Source organism: Bombina bombina, chromosome 1 (genome assembly GCF_027579735.1).
Source record: "Bombina bombina isolate aBomBom1 chromosome 1, aBomBom1.pri, whole genome shotgun sequence".
NCBI lineage: Eukaryota > Metazoa > Chordata > Amphibia > Anura > Bombinatoridae > Bombina > Bombina bombina.
In genome coordinates, this window is record NC_069499.1 from 1,380,443,069 (window position 1) to 1,380,466,098 (window position 23,030).

The 23,030-nt window shown below is 42.3% G+C and overlaps 1 protein-coding gene across 2 annotated transcripts in view; it reads left to right on the forward strand.

Annotated features, from left to right (window-relative positions):
- Window positions 1-1,884, forward strand: part of LOC128651055 (arginine/serine-rich coiled-coil protein 2) — a 71,441-nt gene extending 69,557 nt beyond the window's left edge. Inside the window, exon 5 of one of the 2 annotated variants that reach the window (XM_053704472.1) lies at window positions 543-1,884. In XM_053704472.1, the coding sequence (XP_053560447.1) occupies window positions 543-1,126 (584 nt within the window). In that variant the 3' untranslated portion in view covers window positions 1,127-1,884. The remainder of the gene's footprint in view (window positions 1-542) is intronic. The other variant, XM_053704473.1, reaches the window with a different exon arrangement.
- The last annotated feature ends 21,146 nt before the right edge of the window (window positions 1,885-23,030 follow it).

Sequence of the window (23,030 nt, forward strand, 5' to 3'; positions counted from 1 at the left end):
AATATCTTCCTTTTTTACATAGAGATGCTCAGGTGATATTTTCCTGTCGGCTTTTTACAGTTATGCTGCATTAGTTTAAAGTGATTTAGCATATGAGTACTATGTTCCTTTAAACTTCATCATGTAGAATCTCCAGTGTTAATTGCTTTCTTTTGGATTTTTCAATTTTTGTCGTGAAATTATAAGTTGGGCATTGCAATTTTAAATTCCTGATTTGTACAACCTACGCAGGTTGATGAGGAGCTTTGTCAGATAATGTTATTAGCAGTCTTATATTATGCTTAGGCTGAAGAAAGGGCTACCTGGAAGATGTTCATTCAGTTTTCTGATTAGGTATCGCTTTTGTTACTGCAGCCCATCATATAAGTGCAATATGTGTCTAGTTGTCAAATTTAGGTTACTTTTGTGAGGTCTGTTGCTTGGTATAAGATGTTTAATACAGTAAGTGTTATGGTTCAATCAGATAATTGACAGGTTTTCTTTAGAAATGGTTTCCTGCTATACATTTTATTTTATTCTATTTTTTTATTTGTTTTTTGCAGACACACAGCAAAGGGCCATTCAGATATGGATAATGGGACATTCCTTTATTCACCGAGCAGCCAATCGGGCAGCCATGTCACCAGGTGGACAGCAGCTAGGTTTCTCAAAAGACTTCATATGTATCAGGTGGCTTGGACTTAGGGGAATGAGCTGGACAGATCTTGCTTTTGCTATTCGTCTGGCTCAGAGTCTCTGGGGCAGGCCGGATATCTTGGTCCTTCACTTGGGGGGGAATGATTTTGGCCGTATGCCCGTTGCTGATCTTATTGCTATGATGGTTTCAGACCTGCATTGTGTGCATTCCATCTTTTGCGGGGTCAGAATAGCGTGGTCTAAGGCAATCTCATGCCGATCATGGCCATTTATAGACTCAAAACCTGGTTATCGAACAAGGCGTAAAGTGAACAGTGAATTAAGCAAAGCCGTGATCTCATTGGGTGGCTTTGTAGTGGAACATGGCAACATTCAGGCAAGCTTAACTGATCTGTATAGCAGTGATGGGTGTAGCCTCTCTGATAATGGCTTAGATCTGTTCTTAGGAAACATCAAATCTGCTTTGGAATCTAATTTAAAGAGCAGTTAAAGGGCCGTTCTAATGCACAAAAAATACTCTAATCCATTAGAGCATTTTACTTTTTGTTCTTATTTGTGCACCTGTGTTTAACTTCTAAAGGTCCTTGGAAGTCATGCAGCTCCTGTTCAGGATATGGCTGATAATTGGGGACTACATAAGTATGCCACTTCTGATTGTCTTACAGACCGTTTCCTGCTCAGGAGTGGGTCCTTTGCTATGTGTTTAACATTTTATGGTGGGTTAAACACATAAGGGCGAGCATGAAGGATAAATAACATCTTCGAGAATTTTATGTTTGCACCAGTATGTCTCTTTAAAGGGACATGAATCCTACATGATTCAGACAGAGCATGCAATTTTAAGCAACTTTCCAGTTTATTTTTATCATCTTATTTGCTTAGTTCTCTTGGTTTTCTTTGTTGGAAAGCATAACTAAGTAGGTCCAGGAGCTGGGATCTATCTGCTGATCGGTGGCTGCACATGTATGCCTCTTGTCATTGGCTTTCCGATGTGTTCAGCTAGGTCCCAGTAGTGCATTGCTGCTACTTTAACAAAGGATACCAAGAGAATGAGGTATAATTGATAATAGATGTAAATTTGAAAGTAGTTAAAAAAATGTATGCACTATTTTTAATGGCGGAAGAAACATTTTGGGTTTCATGGTTGACAGTAATAATTAAGTATACGAGTCCCATATTTTTTGGAGACCATTGTCCTTACGTTGGTTAATGGTTAGAAATAAAGCTTCCTGTGAAACTTCTTTTAAATGGTGTCTGTCTCATTTATAAATGCAGTTTGTCTTCTGTCGTGTTAATACCATTAAAGGGATACTAAACCAAGATTTTTTTTGTTTTATGATTCAGATAGAGCAGGCAATTTTAAGCAACTTTCTAATTTACTCATATTGTCAATTTCTTTCCTAAGATATGGTGAGTCCACAGCGTCCTCAATTACTATTGGGACTATCACTCCTGGCTAGCATGAGGAGGCAAAGATCACCACAGCAAAGCTGTTAAGTATCACCCCCCCTTCCACAAACCCCAGTCATTCTCTTTGCCTTCTGTGCAAGGAGGTTGTAAAGTTTTGGTGTCTGAAGAAAATTGAATTGCTTTGTTACAAGCAAGATATTATTTTAAAAGCCAGAGTAGGTTTGCTCTGATCTTTCCTGTGTTCTGGGTATAGCTGTAGTCCACGTTAATCTTTTCAGTAGAGTAGTGGTGGCTTTAAAGCAGTCAGGAACTTGTGAGGTGGACCTTGCTGCGTTTTCCTAACATTGTTGCTGCCATTAAATAGAAGCCAGAGTAGGTTTACTCTGTTCTCTCTTTTTTTCTACAGGTCTCTGTGAGGAGTGGCATCCTCTCATACCGGGTAGGCAGTCCTCCTGCCGGACGGCTAGATGCAGTTAAGTGCCTTTTTGTTGTCTTCTAGAGAGACTGGCACTGAGGGGGTAGAAATCCCTGAGTCTGCAAGCATTTGTGGGGCTAGAACCCTGTGAGAAGGGTTAATTGGGCAGTAGCAGGCACTTTGCATGTGAGAGAGATAAGGGGTTAAACTTTTTGGACAACTTTGCTTGGAACGCTAAGGGTTAATTTTGGCTGACTTTAGACACTTATTTGGTTCCGTCTAGAAACTTAGCTTGGAGCACATTTATGTGGAGGCATTTTTTATTTCCTCTGTTTCGTAGCTGAGTGCTACAGGAAACTTTTTCATTTTGGCCCCTTCTTTTCCGGCTGGAAGCGCGCCTATTGCAACTAGTGGCGCAACTCAGAAGCCGGTCACATGATCCCTTGCCGGTTCCGGGTTAGTTTGTGCAGACACTGAGAAATAAGCAGTCACACTTCAAGGCTGAGAGTGTAGTTTTCTCCGGAGCCCGGCAAGTGTACTGGTAGTCCGTCTCACTTCGAGAGGGCAGGTAAGCACTGCATTTATAGACTGAGGTGTGGAGGTGCTTTTTAGGCAAGGTTTTCAAAATAAATTAATTTTGACTTGGCAAACATTTTTTTTGTAGGGGATTATGTGTGCAAACACATCGTTCTCACCGCAATTAAATTTAAAGAAACAATACTACAGAAACTTTTTTTTAGTTAATTGGTTCCGTTTTTCCATACATGATGGATCAGGATCTTAATGTTATGGACTTATGTAGCCTTTGCTTGGATAGTCAAGTGTTGCCACCTATGCAATTCTGTTTTCTTGCATAGAGAGAACTTTAAAAAATAAAGATAAGCTTTTTGTGTCTGAGCCAAATGTCTCTCAGGATGATGCTGTTCAGGCTTTGCCACAGCTTTCTCCTCAACAGCCCCAAGCCTCAATGGTATCACATGCAGTGCCATGCGGTTCCTCTCAATCTCCTGGAGGAGTTTATTTGCAAGCAGAGATTGCCGCCCAGATATCTTCTGCAGTACCCGAGGCTTTAGCTGCCCATGCTTCAGGGAAAACGCAAGAGGAAAGTTAAAGACTTGGATAGTAAGGTGTCTGCTCCAGTTTTGGCTACACAGATTGCTCTTTCTCATAAGTCAGATGAGGAAGATACGTCAGTAGCCTTTGAGGGTGAAATCTCAGATTTAGACAGTGTAATTCCTTCATCCGATGCTGAAGTTGTATCCTTCAGATTTAAGCTTGAACACCTCCTTGTCCTGCTAATGGAGGTTTTGGCTGCTCTGGACGACTCCAATACCTCTGTCGTTGTCAACCCTAAGAAACCTAGTAAACTTAAAAAATACTTTGATGTTCTTTCCCCTATGGAGATATTTCCTGTGCCAGGCCGTGCTATGGAAATTATTGCATGGCAATGGGAGAGACCTGGGATTCCTTTTTCCCCGTCTCCTGTCTTTAAAAAGATGTTTCCTGTGGCTTACTCCTTTAAGGAGTTGTGGCAAGCGGTGCCCAAGGTGGAAGGGTCTATTTCTACCCTGGCCAAAAGAACTACTATTCTTATTGAGGATAGCTGTTCATTTAAGGACCCAATGGACACAAAAACTGAGTTTTATTTGAAGAAAATGTATATTCATCAAGGTCTCCAATGGCAACCTGCAGTGTGTATTTCTACTGTGACAAGTGTGACCTCCTATTGGTCTCCAATGGCAACCTGCAGTGTGTATTTCTACTGTGACAAGTGTGACCTCCTATTGGGTCTGCTATACTGGCGCGCAGAGCTTTGTGGCTAAAATCTTGGTCAGCGGATGTTGCATCTAAATCCAAACTTCTGGCAATTCCTTACAAGGGTAAGAACTTGTTTGGACCAGGTCTGACAGATATTTTTTATTACCAAAAATACTAAGATTTTAGAGAAAACTGAATTTACCCCTGCCACTATGGGGCGACCTAGTGGATAAAGAGAGCATATAACAAGACAGACAGTTAAAGCTAGTATTATTTCAGAGAAATTTAAAGAATCTTTGATTGAAAAGAATCCAATGAGGCCTGTTTTATATGTACTGCCGAAAATCCATAAGGATGAAAATCATCCACCATAGTGGCAGGGGTAAATTCAGTTTTATCTAAAATCTTAGTATTTTTGGATAAGGTATTACAACCTCATCTCCTTAAATCATCCTCATACTTAAAGGGACACTGAACCCAAATTTTTTCTTTCGTTTTTTAGCAACTTTCTAATTTACTCCTATTATCAAATTTTCTTCATTCTCTTGGTATTTTTATTTGAAATGCAAGAATGTAAGTTTAGATGCCGGCCAATTTTTGATGAACAACCTGGGTTGTTCTTGCTGATTGGTGGATAAATTCATCCACCAAAAAAAAAGTGCTGTACATAGGGCTGAACCAAAAAAAAAAGCTTAGATGCCTTATTTTTCAAATAAAGATAGAAAGAGAACGAAGAAAAATTGATAATAGGAGTAAATTATACATTTTCTTAAAATCGCATGCTCTATCTGAATCACGTAAGAAAAAAATGTGGGTTTAGTGTCCCTTTAAGGGACACTAATGATTTTTTTAAACTAAATTAAAGGATGCAGGACATATTGGTGATAAGTGTATTTTATTTACGTTAGATGTAACAAGCCTATACACTTCGATTAAACATACGAGTGGCATTGCTGCAGGGGCCAATATACTTAAAACAGATAGTGGATATGGTAATGATGAAATACAATTTTTGGTTGATCTGTTATCTTTGATTCTTTATCAAAATTATTTCTTGTTTCAAGATCATTTCTTTTTGCAAAAACAGGGAACGACAATGGGCTCCAACGTCGCCCCAACATATGCTAACATTTATATGTCAAATATTGAAGAAAAATTTGTATACCCACATAGGCTATTTTTGCGTTATGGCGCTGCCTGGGGGAGATTCATCGATGATATATTTGGCAAATGGTTGGGGGACGTTGGAAGCCTATTGGAGTTTGTTGATCATTTAAATACAGCAGTATCGGGCCTTAGGTTTTCTCTCAATATGAGTGAAATGGGTGTTCATATATATATATATATATATATATATATATATATACAGTATATGTATATATTGATAGAGGATTTCTTAAAACAGATCTAGTAGCCTACAGACAAGAATAAAATTCCTCAATATAACAGCTTTTAACCACTTAATACATTAGAGGCTATACCAAGGAGTTAGTTTATGCGAGTTAAGAGAATTGTCACTGATGAGAGGAGATGTAACCTGAGGTTAGGTGAGATGACAAAGAAATTTATAGCCAGAGGCTACCCTGAAAAACTAATAAATTATCAACTTGAATTTGTAAATAAGAATAATGAACACAAAGTTAGAAAGAACAAGAATAACAAAGGAGACAGAATAATATTTGTAACCCAATATAATAACTTGGGTCCAAAAATTACAAATATCTTGAATAAATATTGGTATATTCTAAAAGATTGTAATCCCCATATTTAAAGTTTTCAAGAGAAACCAATGACAGCGTATAAGAAAAGTAAAAGTTTGAAGGATACTTTGGTACACGCTGACATAGGTAGCAAAAAATTTTATACAAACAAGAATTGGATCAAATAGAACAGGGTGTTATCCCTGCCTACACTGTAGTCATTGTAGCTCTATAATTAGAGGTGAAAATTTCTTTCATCCCATTAATGGGACTAAATACAAAATAAAACACTAACGTGTAGGGTTACATATTCAAAATACATTATCAAGTGTCCTTGTGCCAGAATTGATGTGGGTGAAACGAGTGGGGAGGTCAGAGAAAGAATGACTGAACATAAGTCAAATATTCGGACAAACAATAAGGGTGCTCCTCTTTCTTATCACTTCTCTTCATGCGTCACAATATAAGCCAGTTGCGTTTTCAAGTGATAGAACATGTGGCTAGACCCAGGAGGGGAGGTTATAGGGAATTAATGTTAAAGAAAAGAGAGATGTTTTGGATTAGGAAACTAGACTCCCTATATCCCAAAGGGCTTAATAAAGATTTTGACTGGTCGCTGTTCCTTTAAATACACCTGTAAAAAATTCAGTATACTGATGTATAATTCTGATTTTGTTTTAATTTTATGTAGTAGGTTTGTCAAGTTTTAATATTGATTTTAATTATATATATATATATATATATTTAAAGGTATGCATGTGATAGCTATACATTTATATACTACGAAATGTATGCAAGACTGTCAGTGTTATTTAACCTGTTTTGCAATAGTGTTGTCATACACATGCCTACTGCAAAATGTACACAAGATGGCAGTGTCATTTAGTCTGTTAATTATTTGATAGGTATAAAAGGCACACCTGCACATAGATTCACTGACATGACTAAGAACCAATTTCTGGTTTGAAACGTTGTTGCTGTATTATGGGCCCTGTGTAAGCGAATAAAGGTTTTTTTAACTTACAAATTGGAGGCTGGAAATCTTTTGATTATTGATAGTCTTCTTAGGGACCATAATAGATTCCCTGTCGATGAAAATATTTCTGATGGAGGTCAGAAAAGCCAACATTCTTTCCTCTTGCCTCTCTCTACAGTCTACTGTTCGGCCATCAGTGGCTCAATGTATGGAGGTAATTGGTCTGATGGTTTCTTCCATGGACATCATTCCCTTTGCTCGAGTCCATTTGAGAGCTCTGCAGTTATGCATGCTCAGGCAATGGAACGGGGACTATGCGGCTCTGTCTCAGAGGATAGATCTACATCAGTCGACAAGAGACTCTCCCGTGGTGGCTTTCTCAGGAACATCTCTCTCAAGGAACATGCTTTCAGAGACCTTCCTGGGTGTTTGCGACCACGGATGCCAGCCTGCTGGGCTGGGGGGGGCAGTCTGGGACTTGTTAAAGGCGCAGGGACTCTGGTCTCGGGAGGAGTCTGCTCTCCCCATAAACATCTTGGAGTTGAGAGTGATTTTCAATGCTCTGATGGCTTGGCCTCAGTTGTCCTTGGCCCGGTTTATCAGGTTCCAGTCGGACAACATAACCTCAGTGGCTTACATCAACCACCAGGGAGGAACTCAGAGTTCCTTAGCCATGAAAGAGGTGGCTCAGATTATTCAGTGGGCGGAAGCTAACAATTGTTGTCTATCTGCCATCCACATTCCTGGAGTGGACAACTAGGAAGCGGATTTTCTAAGCAGACAGACCTTTCATCCCGGGGAGTGGGAGCTCCATCCGGAGGTGTTCTACAGCTTGACCTTCAGAAGGGGGATGCTGGAGCTGGATCTGATGGTGTCTCGACAGAATGCCGAGCTCCTGAGGTACGGTTTGAGCAGCTCTGATAGATGCTTTGGCGGTCCCTTGGGATTTCAGGCTGGCATACCTGTTTCCTCTGTTTGCTCTCCTTTCACAAGTCATTGCTCGTATCAAGCAGGAGAGAGCATCAGTGATTCTAATAGCTCCTGCGTGGCCTTGCAGAATCTGGTATGCAGACCTAGTGGAAATGTTGTCTCTGTCATCCTGGAAGGACCTTCTACTTCAGGGTCCCTTTCTTCATCCACATCTCGTTTCTCTGAAGCTGACTGCTTGGAGATTGAACGCTTAATCCTGTCTAAGCGTGGATTTTCTGAGTCGGTCATTAAGACCATGATTCAAGCACGCAAGCCTGTTACTAGGAAGATTTACCATAAGATATGGCTTAAATATCTTTATTGGTGTGATTCCAAGGGCTACTCTTGGAGTAGGGTAAGGATTCCTAGGATTTTGTCTTTTCTCTAGGAAGGTCTGGAGAAAGGTTTGTCGGTCAGTACCCTGAAGGGTCAGATTTCTGCCTTATCTGTTTTGCTACATAAACGTCTGGCGGATATGCCAGATGTGCAATCTTTTTGTCAGGCCCTGGTCTGAATCAGGCCTGTATTTAAGTCAGTTGCTCCTCCTTGGAGCCTTAACCTTGTTCTTAGAGTTTTGCAGCAGGCTCGGTTTGAGCCGTTGCATTCCATAGATATTAAGTTGCTATCTTGGAAGGTTTTGTTTCTTATTGCTATTTCTTCTGCTCGGAGAGTCTCAGAACTCTCAGCTTTGCAAGTGTGATTTGCCTTACCTTATTTTTCATGCTGATAAGGCAGTTCTTTGTACTAAGTTTGGTTTTCTTCCTAAAGTTGTTTCAGGTAGAAATATTAATCAGGAAATTGTTGTTCCTTCCCTATGTCCTAATCCTCCTCATAATGAACGTTTGTTGCACAACCTGGATGTTGTGCGTGCTCTGAAATTCTACCTTCAGGCGACTAAGGATTTTGTAAAGGTCAGAAAGCTACTGCTACTTCTCTTTCTCTCTGGTTGAGAAGTATGATTAGTTTGGCTTATTAAACTGCTTGTCAGCAGCCTCCTGAAAGAATTACAGCTCATTCCACTAGGGCTGTCTCTTCTTCTTGGGCTTTCAAGAATGAAGCTTCTGTGGAACAGATTTGCAAGGCGGCAACTTGGTCTTCTCTGCATACTTTTTCCAAATTTTCCAAATTCGATACTTTTGCCTCGGCTGAGGCTTCTTTTGGGATAAAGGTTCTGCAATCGGTGGTGCCTTCTGTTTAGATCTACCTGTCTTGTCCCTCCCTAGTCCTCTGTGTTCTCTAGCTTGGGTATTGTGTCTCAACAGTAATTGAGGACGCCGTGGACTCACCATATCTTAGGAAAGAAAACAAAATTTATGCTTACCTGATAAATTTATTTATTTCCGGATATGGTGAGTCCACGACCCTGCACTTTATATTTAAGACAGTTTTTTTTTTACTAAACTCGGGCACCTCTACACCTTGTGTTACTCCTTTTTCTCCATTTACCTTCGGTCAAATGACTGGGGTTTGTGGGAGGGGGAGTGATACTTAACAGCTTTGCTGTGGTGCTCTTTGCCTCCTCCTGCTGGCCAGGAGTGATATTCCCAACAGTAATTGAGGACACCGTGGACTCGCCATATCCGGAAAGAAAGAAATTTATCAGGTAAGCATAAATTTAGTTTTTTTCTTAATTCTCTTGCTATCTTTATTTGAAAAAGCAGGAATGTAAGCTTAAGAGCCATCCCATTTTTGGTTTAGCCCCTGAGTAGCATTTGCTGATTGGTGGCTAAATGTAGCCAGCAATCGCTACCCAGGTGCTGAACCAATAATGGGCCGGCTGCTAAACTTAGATTCCTGCTTTTTCAAATAAAAATAGCAAGCACACGAAGAAAAAATGATAATATGAGTAAATTAGAAAGTTGTTTAAAATTGCATGCTGTATCTGAACGATAAAAGAAAAAAATGTGGGTTTAGTGTCCCTTTAAGAGGAATTGGAAATCAACCCACATGTGATAATGACACAAAATGTTTCCAAAATTAAACTTTCTTGATTCAAACAGGATCCGCAATTTAAAGAGATTTCATTGTACTGGTATCAAATTTATTTTATCTTTATACAGGGAGTGCAGAATTATTAGGCAAATGAGTATTTTGACCACATCATCCTCTTTATGCATGTTGTCTTACTCCAAGCTGTATAGGCTCGAAAGCCTACTACCAATTAAGCATATTAGGTGATGTGCATCTCTGTAATGAGAAGGGGTGTGGTCTAATGACATCAACACCCTATATCAGGTGTGCATAATTATTAGGCAACTTCCTTTCCTTTGGCAAAATGGGTCAAAAGAAGGACTTGACAGGCTCAGAAAAGTCAAAAATAGTGAGATATCTTGCAGAGGGATGCAGCACTCTTAAAATTGCAAAGCTTCTGAAGCGTGATCATCGAACAATCAAGCGTTTCATTCAAAATAGTCAACAGGGTCGCAAGAAGCGTGTGGAAAAACCAAGGCGCAAAATAACTGCCCATGAACTGAGAAAAGTCAAGCGTGCAGCTGCCAAGATGCCACTTGCCACCAGTTTGGCCATATTTCAGAGCTGCAACATCACTGGAGTGATGGCCAAGGTAAGAAAGGCTGAAAGACGACCACCACTGAACAAGACACACAAGCTGAAACGTCAAGACTGGGCCAAGAGATATCTCAAGACTGATTTTTCGAAGGTTTTATGGACTGATGAAATGAGAGTAAGTCTTGATGGGCCAGATGGATGGGCCCGTGGCTGGATTGGTAAAGGGCAGAGAGCTCCAGTCCGACTCAGACGCCAGCAAGGTGGAGTACTGGTTTGGGCTGGTATCATCAAAGATGAGCTTGTGGGGCCTTTTCGGGTTGAGGATGGAGTCAAGCTCAACTCCCAGTCCTACTGCCAGTTTCTGGAAGACACCTTCTTCAAGCAGTGGTACAGGAAGAAGTCTGCATCCTTCAAGAAAAACATGATTTTCATGCAGGACAATGCTCCATCACACACGTCCAAGTACTCCACAGCGTGGCTGGCAAGAAAGGGTATAAAAGAAGAAAATATAATGACATGGCCTCCTTGTTCACCTGATCTGAACCCCATTGAGAACCTGTGGTCCATCATCAAATGTGACATTTACAAGGAGGGAAAACAGTACACCTCTCTGAACAGTGTCTGGGAGGCTGTGGTTGCTGCTGCACGCAATGTTGATGGTGAACAGATCAAAACACTGACAGAATCCATGGATGGCAGGCTTTTGAGTGTCCTTGCAAAGAAAGGTGGCTATATTGGTCACTGATTTGTTTTTGTTTTTGAATGTCAGAAATGTATATTTGTGAATGTTGAGATGTTATATTGGTTTCACTGGTAAAAATAAATAATTGAAATGGGTATATATTTGTTTTTTGTTAAGTTGCCTAATAATTATGCACAGTAATAGTCACCTGCACACACAGATATCCCCCTAAAATAGCTATAACTAAAAACAAACTAAAAACTACTTCCAAAACTATTCAGCTTTGATATTAATGAGTTTTTTGGGTTCATTGAGAACATGGTTGTTGTTCAATAATACAATTAATCCTCAAAAATACAACTTGCCTAATAATTCTGCACTCCCTGTATGTTTTGTTAAAAAGAATACCTATATAGGACCAGGGCATCAGTTCACTACTGGGAGCTAGCTGCTGATTGGTGGTTTTTATCATTGGCTGTCCACGTGTTCAGCTAGGCCCAAGTAGTGCATTGTTGCTCTGAAGCTGACTTTACGTTTAATTAATTTGCACAAGTAAAACTTATATGCAATAATATGATGCTCTAATTCATTATCTTATTGTAAGTCTTAATATTTGTAAATACCATTTAATAGCTCTAAGTCCAAATATGATCAATCATTAGTTAAAAACAGGTGTATGCCAGTAAAAGTCAGCCCTCTAAGAAGGGACTCCGGTTGTATGAGCTGGGGGATAAAATGTATCCAGGAAATCACAAGTATCATGTAATAGATCTCCTGTCTGACAAGTTTATGAAAACTGATGTCATGACAAGTTTTCTAGATTACTGGCACATTCTAGGTTTTGCTTGTTCAGTGGTTTCACAATTAACATAGGGGTTGCTTGGCATGGTCTTTTAAAGGGATAGTCTGTTTCAGAATTTGTATTGTTTAAAAAGATAATCCCTTTATTACCCATTCCCCTGTTTTGCATAACCAACCCTGTTATATTATTATAGTTTTTACCTCTGTGATAACCTTGTATCTAAGCCTCTGCAGGTTACCCCCTTATCTCAGTTATTTTCACAGACTTGCATTTAAAGCCAATCAGTGCTGACACAAATAACTCAACGGGAATGAGCATAATGTTATCTATATGGCTGAGATATGAGGTGTCCTTCAAGGCCTTAGAAATTAGCATATGAGCCTACCTAGGTTTAGCGTTCAACAAAGAATACAAAAGAACAAAGCAAAGTTGATGATGATAAAAGTAAATTGGAAAGTTATTTAAAATTGCATGTCCTATCTGAATAATATTCCACATGCCTTGATAAAGTTACGACATCTAAATGTAAACGGATGTCTAGTACTACTGAGCCGTCCACCTCTGAGGGTTCCCTGTCCCGTGAGGTGCATTCCCTGTTTTCATCTCCAATTGCACATGCAGCACCCCATGGTCCAACCGTTACTCCTTTGGGAGAGATTCATTGGCCTTCAGACTTTGCGGACCAACTGGAAATGGCGGTTTCGAAAGTGATCCATGCCTTACCACGTTCTGCTAAGCGCAAGCGTAGGGTGTATCATGGCGGACCGACCCAGGGCTTGTCTACGCCAATGGAAATTCCAGAGGCTTTATACGATGAAAAGGCCCACTCCGACTCTTCGGAGGAGGCTCCATCTGGTTCGGAGTCCGTGTCATCTAAACCTCCGGCCGCGGAGGAGCCTGATTTTACGTTTAGGATAGAGAATTTGCGCTTTTTGCTGAAGCAGGTGCTTGCTACTCTGGAGGTTCTGGAACCTAAGCTTCCGGAGGAACCTTCGATTCCTAAGCTTGATAAGGTATACGAGGATAGGGTAGTACCTCAGACCTTCCCGGTTCCCGTTAAGATGGCTAATATTATTAAGAATAAATGGGAGCGATTTAGCTCTTCCTTTAAGAAACTGTTCCCCGTTTCGGACTCTCAGCTTAAACGGTGGAGAACTGTCCCTAAGGTGGATGGTGCTATCTCCACGCTCGCGAAGCGGACAACTATTCCCCTTGAAGATAGTTTGTTGTTTAAAGAGCCCATGGATAAAAAGTTGGAAAACATGCCAAGATGTTTCAGCACACAGGGTTTGTTTTTCAGCCGTCAGCAGCCGTAGCCGCGGTTTCCGGAGCTCTGACATATTGGTGTGAATCCCTGTGTGAAATGGTCGAGGGGGAGACTTCCATCGACGAGATACGTGATAAGATTAAGGCGCTAAAGGTTGCCAATTCTTTCATCTGTGATGCCAATATGCAAATTATTTGCCTGAACGCTAAGGTTTCCGTTTTAACTCGCAGGGCTCTGTGGCTTGGTCGGCGGACATGACTTCTAATGCGAGGCTGTTGTCCCTGCCTTTTCAAGGAAAGATTATTTTCAGTCCAGGATTGGATTCAATCATATCCACGGTTACGGGAGGCAAGGGAGCTTTCCTACCGCACGATAAGAAGGCTAAGCATAAAGGATCTACTTTTCGTCTCTCTCGTGCGGACAAGGCCCAGCTGCAGCAGCCCACCACAAAAGCGGACCAGTCCAAGGGAGCTTGGAAGCCGGCTCAATCTTGGAATAAGTCTAAGCAGAGCAAGAAGCCCGCCGGGACAAAATCATCATGAAGGGGCGGCCCCCGACCAGTCTCCGGACCAAGTAGGGGGCAGATTATCTCTCTTCTCAGAAGTCTAGATGTTCAGGACCCCTTGGGTTCTGAAAGTTGTCGCCCAGGGTTACAGGATAGGGTTCAGATCCCATCCGCCCAGGGGCAGATTCCTCCTGTCAAACCTGTCTTCAAGACCAGAAATTAGAGAGGCCTTTCTAGAGTGTGTGAGGGATCTCTCCTTTCTCGGTGTTATCGTACCAGTACCCTAAGCAGAAAGGGGTCTAGGGTACTATTCAGATCTTTTTGTGGTTCCAAAGAAGGAGGGCACGTTCCGCCCGATTCTGGACCTAAAGTGTTTAAACAAGTTTCTGAGTGTTCCATCGTTCAAAATGGAAACAATCAGATCTATTCTGCCCCTAGTTCAAGAGGGACAGTTCATGACGACTATAGACTTGAAGGATGCTTACCTTCATGTGCCAATTCACAGGGACCACTTCCAGTTCCTAAGATTTGCGTTTCTGGACCAACACTTCCAGTTTGTGGCCCTTCCCTTTGGTTTGGCGACAGCCCCGAGAGTCTTCACGAAGGTTCTGGGGACGCTATTTGCAGTGTTCAGATCCAGAAGCATTGTTGTGGCGCCCTATCTGAATGACATCTTAGTCCAGGCGCCGTCGCTCAGTCTCGCAGAGGATCATTCGAGGGCTCTTCTTCTTTTGCTCCAATCTCACGGTTGGAAGATCAACTCAGGAAAGAGTTCCCTGGTTCCCACCAACAGGGTGGAGTTCCTGGGCATGATAATAGACTCTATGTCCATAAAAATATTTCTCACAGACCATTGACGCAGGAAGATTGCGTCCTCTTGTCTTGACCTTCAGTTCTCCTCAAGCCCCTCGGTGGCTCAGTGTATGAAGGTGATCGGACTCATGGTTTCCAGCATAGACGTCATCCCATTCGCCAGGTTCCATCTCAGGCCTCTTCAATTGCGCATGTTGAGACAGTGGAATGGCGATCATTCAGATCTATTACAGCGGATATCCATGAATGCTCGGACTCGGATCTCCCTCTCTTGGTGGATCCGTCCGGAGCAACTGTCCATTGGGACATCCTTCTTGAAACCGTCCTGGGAGATTGTGACCACGGACGCGAGTCTGGCAGGATGGGGAGCTGTTTGGGGTTCCAGGATGGCACAAGGAAAATGGACCCAGGAGGAGTCTCTCCTTTCGATAAATATTCTGGAACAACGAGCAATCTACAATGCTCTGAAGGCATGGCCTACTCTGGGGTCGTTCAGCTTCATCAGATTCCAAACTGACAACATTACCTTGGTGGCTTACATCAACCATAAGAGGGGTACGAGGAGCTCCCTAGCCATGAGTGAGGTGTCTCGGATCTTGGAGTGGGCGGAGTCCCACAGCTGCTTGCTCTCAGTGATTCACATTCCAGTTGTGGACAACTGGGAAGCAGACTTTTTCAGCAGGCAATCCTTCCATCCAGGGGAATGGTCTCTTCACCCCGAGGTGTTTGCAGAGATTTGTCTCAGATGGGGAACGCCGGAGATAGATCTCATGGTGTCCAGACTCAATTGCAAGCTACCCCGATACGGGTCGAGGTCCAGGGATCCCCAGGCAGAGCTGGTATATGCCTTAGCGGTGCCTTGGGGGTTCAGCCTAGCTTACATTTTTCCACTGTTACCACTTCTACCTCGTGTAGCGGCACGCATCAAACAGGAGCGAGCTTTGGCCATTCTGATTGCTCCATCGTGGCTGCGGAGGATGTGGTTTGTGGATCTGGTGGGTATGTCATCCTCTCCGCCGTGGAGGTTACCCTGTTGCAGGGATCTGCTGGAACAGGGTCCTTTTCAACATCAAAATCTTGATTCTCTGAGGCTGACTGTGTGGAGATTGAACGCCTAGTCTTGGCCAAGAGAGACTTTTCTGAAAGTGTGATTGATACTCTAATTCAGGCAAGGAAGCCGGTCACTCGTCGCATCTACTATAAGGTGTGGAGGACTTACTTGTCCTGGTGTGAGAAGCATGGATATCCTTGGCACAAGGTGAATTTATCCAGGATTCTGTCCTTTCTGCAAGATGATTTGGAGAAGGGTCTTGCCGCCAGTTCCTTAAAATCAGTCTTGTTGCATAGGAGACTCGCTGAGCTCCCTGACATACAATCTTTTGTTTAGGCTCTGTCTAGAATCAGGCCTGTCTTTAGACAGTCTGCTCCCCCATGGAGCTTAAATTTGGTCCTGCTTCAACTGGCTGCCTTGCAAAGTGAGCATCCTTATCTGGTTTTTCATGCGGATAAGGCTGTGCTTCGCTCTGGTTTGGGGTTTCTTCCCAAGGTGGTGTTTAACCATAACATTAATCAGGAAATAGTTGTTCCTTCTTTGTGTCCTAAACCTTCTTTTAAGGAGAGGTTACTTCATAACCTGGATGTGGTTCGTGCCTTAAAGTTCTATCTTCAGGGTACAAAGGATTTCAGACAGTCTACATATCTTTTTGTTGTGTATTCAGGGAAGCGCAAGGGACAGAAGGCCTCTTCTACTTCTTTGTCCTTTTGGTTGAGGAGCTTGATTCGCTTGGCCTATGAGACATAAGCCTCCTCAGAGGATCACGGCTCATTCAACAGTGGCTTTGTCTTGGGCCTTCAAGAATGAGGCCTCTATGGAGCAAATTTGTAAGGCGGCTGCGGCTACCTGGTCCTCCTTACACACTTTTACAAAGTTTTACAAGTTTGACGTTTTTGCTGGAGAAAGGTTTTGCAGGCCATGGTACCCTCAGATTAGGGTACGCCTTTTACCCTCCCGGTTTCATTCAGTTCCTCTAGAACTTGGGTATATGTTTCCCGACAGTAATGAATAAAGCCGTGGACTCTCCTCCTCTTTAGATGGAAAAAAAATGAATTAAGCTTACCTGATAATTTCATTTCCATGGTGGGGAGGAGAGTCCACGGCTCCCGCCCGTATCTCTGATGGGCTCACCTAAATTTAATTAATCTTCTGGCACCATTTATACCCTGATATTTCTCCTACTGTTCCTTGTACCCTTGGCAGAATGACTGGGGGATGTGGGAAGTGGGGGAGGTATTTAAGCCTTTGGCTGGGGTGTCTTTGCCTCCTCCAGGTGGCCAGGTTCTTAATTCCCAACAGTAATGAATGAAGTCGTGGACTCTCCTCCCCACAATGGAAATGAAATGATCAGGTATGCATAATTTATGTTTTTAAATGCCTTCTTAAAATTGTAAGCAAATATATTATTTACGCTTAAACAAAGGTCGTAAGAGTAGGTGATCAACACTTCCTCATTAAAAATTTCCCCTGTTCTCAGTGAACGTGCGTTTCGCTAAAGGTTTGCAGCACGTCACCTCTTAGTTTTGCACAATAGTATATAATATACTATATCATAAAATTACTTTTTGGTCATGATTTATTAGATATCAATTACATTACACACAAAAAAGAGAATAAATACTAAATAAAAAGTATTGTATAAAATTAATAATTTTTATATGCTTTTTATGATGGTCACATCTTATGTTCTCCTTGTAGTTATAAATTAATTTTTATCACAATTCTAACTTTGTCCATGTTTGTGCATTCAGACTTTTTTGTTTTGTTTTACATTGCACTATTATTGTTCACATTTAATGTTTTGACATCTGTAGTTCCACACGATAATTTATATCTACCATTCACAGCAAACAATTGGTGACCAATCAGAAGACAGATTGTGAAACTTGATGACGCAATTGATGATATTTATATCTAAAATCTTTGATTAGGTGAAGTTAGGTGAAAAGCATTAGGGGTTCACAGAGAACGGGGAGATTTTTCACCTATTATAATTTTACTTACAACTTTTGGAAAGATGTAAGTGCAGAAAAGAACAAAGATCATTGTTTATTCGGAGCTTGCAAAGTTAGTTTTACAATTTTAAGTGTTAATCTATTAGAACACATTTATACGTTTTGCTATTTTGACACCGATAATTTGAAACTAACCTTTATATAGACAACAATAATCTTCTTCATAGACTAATATCTTATGATTTGCAACACTGATGAGTTAGTGCCTAAGCAATACACATTTGCTTACTTATAGGTCCTTATTTAAAGGTGAAACTATCTGAATAATAAGGGGATTATAATAACGGCGGTTTCAGACCATTATTAAAAAATATTGTGATTGTATTAAGAGCCATCCCTGAATTTTTTTTCATATTCATTAACATTGTGTGAACCACATCTGTCCCGGGTTTTTAATTTTGTCACCCCAGTTTATTTATTTGAATAAAAGTTATGATTTAGATTTCTTGCCTTTTTGAGTTCAGAGACTTAAAATGCTGTAAGGGTATTACTGTTTTTCTTCATTTCTATCTGTTTGTTCCCAGCCTTATGCTGCAGTGCCTGCTATGGTTTGCTGTTTCTACTGCTACAGTTATTGTGCACATTTATATTTGGGTCTAACTGCTTACACTATTCTAATCAGTGGATCCAGTACCACAGTTTTACAAGTGTATTTCATATCATACAATATGGTACAGAAACAACGAAGTATAGTATATAAAACGCTAGGTGAAAAGTATAAACTTCCCTTGCAATATGTCTGGATAATGCGTTGAAATACTTGGTTACTACTCTTGAAAATGGTGGTTGATCCACCAAAACCGGTAGCGTTTTTTTTTATATCTGTATTGAGCTTTCTTCCTATGTAATAAAAGGCCAAGTATGTTTATCCGATGCAGTCATGCGTAGTAGAGACTGCACGAGGACAAACATACCTGGCCTTTAGAATCTGACAGCAGAGCAGAGAGGGTGTGCGGAAGCGGCCGTTGTGGGGGCGTGACCGGGCAGAGCAGATGTGACGAGGGGGCGTGACTGATGGGAGTGCAGTGATGGGGCATGGCCGGGAGGGAACTGGTCCGGTGGGCGTGTCCGGGGCATGGTTTGGCGGAGCGGCCGTGACGAGGGGCATGGCTGGCGGGAGTGTCGTGATGGGGCGGGAAAGGGTTGGGCGGAAGTGGGCATGTCCTGAGAGAGCGCAAAAGAGAGGGAGAGCACAAGAGAGGGGGAAGAGAGAGATTGCAAAAGAGAGGGGGAGTGAGCAAAAGAGAGGGGGAGTGAGCAAAAGAGAGGAGGATGAGAGCAAAAGAGAGGGGGAGAGAGAGAGCAAAAGAGGGTGAAGAGAGAGAGCAAAAGAGAGGGGGAAGAGAGAGCAAAAGAGATGGGGAAGAGAGATTAAAAGAGAGGGGGAAGAGAGAGAGCAACAGAGACGGGGACGAAAGAGAGCAAAAGAGAAGGGGGGAAGAGAGTGCAAAAGAGACAGAGACAAGAGAGATCAAAAGAGAGGGGATAGAGAGCAAAAGAAAGGGGCAGAGAGAGAGCGCAAAAGAGGGGGAGAGAGCAAAAACATAATTTATGCTTACCTGATAAATTTATTTCTCTTGTAGTGTATCCAGTCCACGGATCATCCATTACTTATGGGATATTAACTCCTCCCCAACAGGAAGTGCAAGAGGATTCACCCAGCAGAGCTGCTATATAGCTCCTCCCCTAACTGCCATTACCAGTCATTCGACCGAAAACATGCAGAGAAAGGAAAACCATAGGGTACAGTGGTGACTGTAGTTTAATGGAAAAATTACCTGCCTTAAAGTGACAGGGCGGGCCGTGGACTGGATACACTACAAGAGAAATAAATTTATCAGGTAAGCATAAATTATGTTTTCTCTTGTTAAGTGTATCCAGTCCACGGATCATCCATTACTTATGGGATACCAATACCAAAGCTAAAGTACACGGATGACGAGAGGGACAGGCAGGCTCTTTATACGGAAGGAACCACTGCCTGAAGAACCTTTCTCCCAAAAACAGCCTCCGAAGAAGCAAAAGTGTCAAATTTGTAAAATTTGGAAAAAGTATGAAGAGAAGACCAAGTTGCAGCCTTGCAAATCTGTTCAACAGAAGCCTCATTCTTAAAGGCCCAAGTGGAAGCCACAGCTCTAGTAGAATGTGCTGTAATTCTTTCAGGAGGCTGCTGTCCAGCAGTCTCATAGGCTAACCGTATTATGCTACGAAGCCAAAAGGAGAGAGAGGTAGCCGAAGCTTTTTGACCTCTCCTTTGACCAGAATAAACGACAAACAGGGAAGACGTTTGTCGAAAATCCTTAGTTGCCTGTAGATAAAATTTCAGGGCACGGACTACATCTAGATTGTGTAGCAGACGTTCCTTTTTCGAAGAAGGATTAGGACACAAAGATGTAACCTCAATCTCTTGATTGATATTCCTGTTAGTGACCACCTTAGGTAGGAACCCAGGTTTAGTACGCAGAACTACCTTGTCTGAATGAAAAATCAGATAAGGAGAATCACAATGTAAGGCAGATAACTCAGAGACTCTTCGAGCCGAGGAAATCGCCATTAAAAACAGAACTTTCCAAGATAACAACTTGATATCAATGGAATGAAGGGGTTCAAACGGAACCCCCTGTAAAACATTAAGAACTAAGTTCAAACTCCATGGTGGAGCAACAGTTTTAAACACAGGCTTGATCCTAGCTAAAGCCTGACAAAAAGCTTGAACGTCCGGAACTTCTGACAGACGTTTGTGTAAAAGAATGGACAGAGCTGAAATCTGTCCCTTTAAGGAACTAGCGGATAAACCCTTTTCTAAACCTTCTTGTAGAAAAGACAATATCCTCGGAATCCTAACCTTACTCCATGAGTAACTCTTGGATTCGCACCAATATAAGTATTTGCGCCATATCTTATGGTAAATCTTTCTGGTAACAGGCTTCCTAGCCTGTATTAAGGTATCAATAACTGACTCAGAAAAACCACGTTTTGATAAAATCAAGCGTTCAATTTCCAAGCAGTCAGCTTCAGAGAAATTAGATTTTGATGTTTGAAGGGACCCTGGATCAGAAGGTCCTGTTTCAGAGGTAGCGACCAAGGTGGACAGGATGACATGTCCACTAGATCTGCATACCAAGTCCTGCGTGGCCATGCAGGCGTTATTAGAATCACTGATGCTCTCTCCTGTTTGATTCTGGCAATCAATCGAGGAAGCATCGGGAAGGGTGGAAACACATAAGCCATCCCGAAGGTCCAAGGTGCTGTCAAAGCATCTATCAGAACCGCTCCCGGATCCCTGGATCTGGACCCGTAACGAGGAAGCTTGGCGTTCTGTCGAGACGCCATGAGATCTATCTCTGGTTTGCCCCAACGTCGAAGTATTTGGGCAAAGACCTCCGGATGAAGTTCCCACTCCCCCGGATGAAAAGTCTGATGACTTAAGAAATCCGCCTCCCAGTTCTCCACTCCCGGGATGTGGATTGCTGACAGGTGGCAAGAGTGAGACTCTGCCCAGCGAATTATCTTTGATACTTCCATCATTGCTAGGGAGCTTCTTGTCCCTCCCTGATGGTTGATGTAAGCTACAGTCGTGATGTTGTCCGACTGAAACCTGATGAACCCCCGAGTTGTTAACTGGGGCCAAGCCAGAAGGGCATTGAGAACTGCTCTCAATTCCAGAATGTTTATTGGTAGGAGACTCTCCTCCTGATTCCATTGTCCCTGAGCCTTCAGAGAATTCCAGACAGCGCCCCAACCTAGTAGGCTGGCGTCTGTTGTTACAATTGTCCAGTCCGGCCTGCTGAATGGCATCCCCCTGGACAGATGTGGCCGAGAAAGCCACCATAGAAGAGAATTTCTGGTCTCTTGATCCAGATTCAGAGTAGGGGACAAGTCTGAGTAATCCCCATTCCACTGACTTAGCATGCACAATTGCAGCGGTCTGAGATGTAGACGTGCAAAGGGTACTATGTCCATTGCTGCTACCATTAAGCCGATCACCTCCATGCATTGAGCTACTGACGGGTGTTGAATGGAATGAAGGACACGGCATGCATTTTGAAGCTTTGTTAACCTGTCTTCTGTCAGGTAAATCTTCATTTCTACAGAATCTATAAGAGTCCCCAAGAAGGGAACTCTTGTGAGTGGAAAGAGAGAACTGTTCTTTTCGTTCACCTTCCATCCATGCGACCTTAGAAATGCCAGTACTAACTCTGTATGAGACTTGGCAGTTTGAAAGCTTGAAGCTTGTATCAGAATGTCGTCTAGGTACGGAGCTACCGCAATTCCTCGCGGTCTTAGTACCGCCAGAAGAGCACACAGAACCTTTGTGAAGATTCTCGGAGACGTAGCCAATCCGAATGGAAGAGCTACAAACTGGTAATGCCTGTCTAGAAAGGCAAACCTTAGATACCGGTAATGATCTTTGTGAATCGGTATGTGAAGGTAAGCATCCTTTAAATCCACTGTGGTCATGTACTGACCCTTTTGGATCATGGGTAAAATTGTCCGAATAGTTTCCATTTTGAACGATGGAACTCTTAGGAATTTGTTTAGGATCTTTAAATCCAAGATTGGCCTGAAAGTTCCCTCTTTTTTGGGAACCACAAACAGATTTGAGTAAAACCCTTGTCCTTGTTCCGACCGCGGAACCGGATGGATCACTCCCATTAATAAAAGATCTTGTACGCAGCGTAGAAACGCCTCTTTCTTTATTTGGTTTGTTGACAACCTTGACAGATGAAATCTCCCTCTTGGGGGAGAGAATTTGAAGTCTAGAAGGTATCCCTGAGATATGATCTCTAACGCCCAGGGATCCTGGACATCTCTTGCCCAAGCCTGGGCGAAGAGAGAAAGTCTGCCCCCCACTAGATCCGTTCCCGGATCGGGGGCCCTCGATTCATGCTGTCTTAGGGGCAGCAGCAGGTTTCCTGGCCTGCTTGCCCTTGTTCCAGGACTGGTTAGGTCTCCAGCCTTGACTGTAGCGAGCAACAGCTCCTTCCTGTTTTGGTGCAGAGGAAGTTGATGCTGCTCCTGCTTTGAAATTACGAAAGGAACGAAAATTAGACTGTCTAGCCTTAGGTTTGGCTCTGTCTTGAGGCAGGGCATGGCCTTTACCTCCTGTAATGTCAGCGATAATTTCTTTCAACCCGGGCCCGAATAAGGTCTGCCCTTTGAAAGGTATATTAAGCAATTTAGATTTAGAAGTAACGTCAGCTGACCAGGATTTTAGCCACAGTGCTCTGCGTGCCTGAATGGCGAATCCGGAATTCTTAGCCGTAAGTTTAGTTAAATGTACTACGGCATCTGAAATAAATGAGTTAGCTAACTTAAGGGCTTTAAGCTTGTGTGTAATCTCATCTAATGGAGCTGATTCAAGTGTCTCTTCCAGAGACTCAAACCAAAATGCTGCTGCAGCCGTGACAGGCGCAATGCATGCAAGAGGTTGCAATATAAAACCTTGTTGAACAAACATTTTCTTAAGGTAACCCTCTAACTTTTTATCCATTGGATCTGAAAAGGCACAGCTATCCT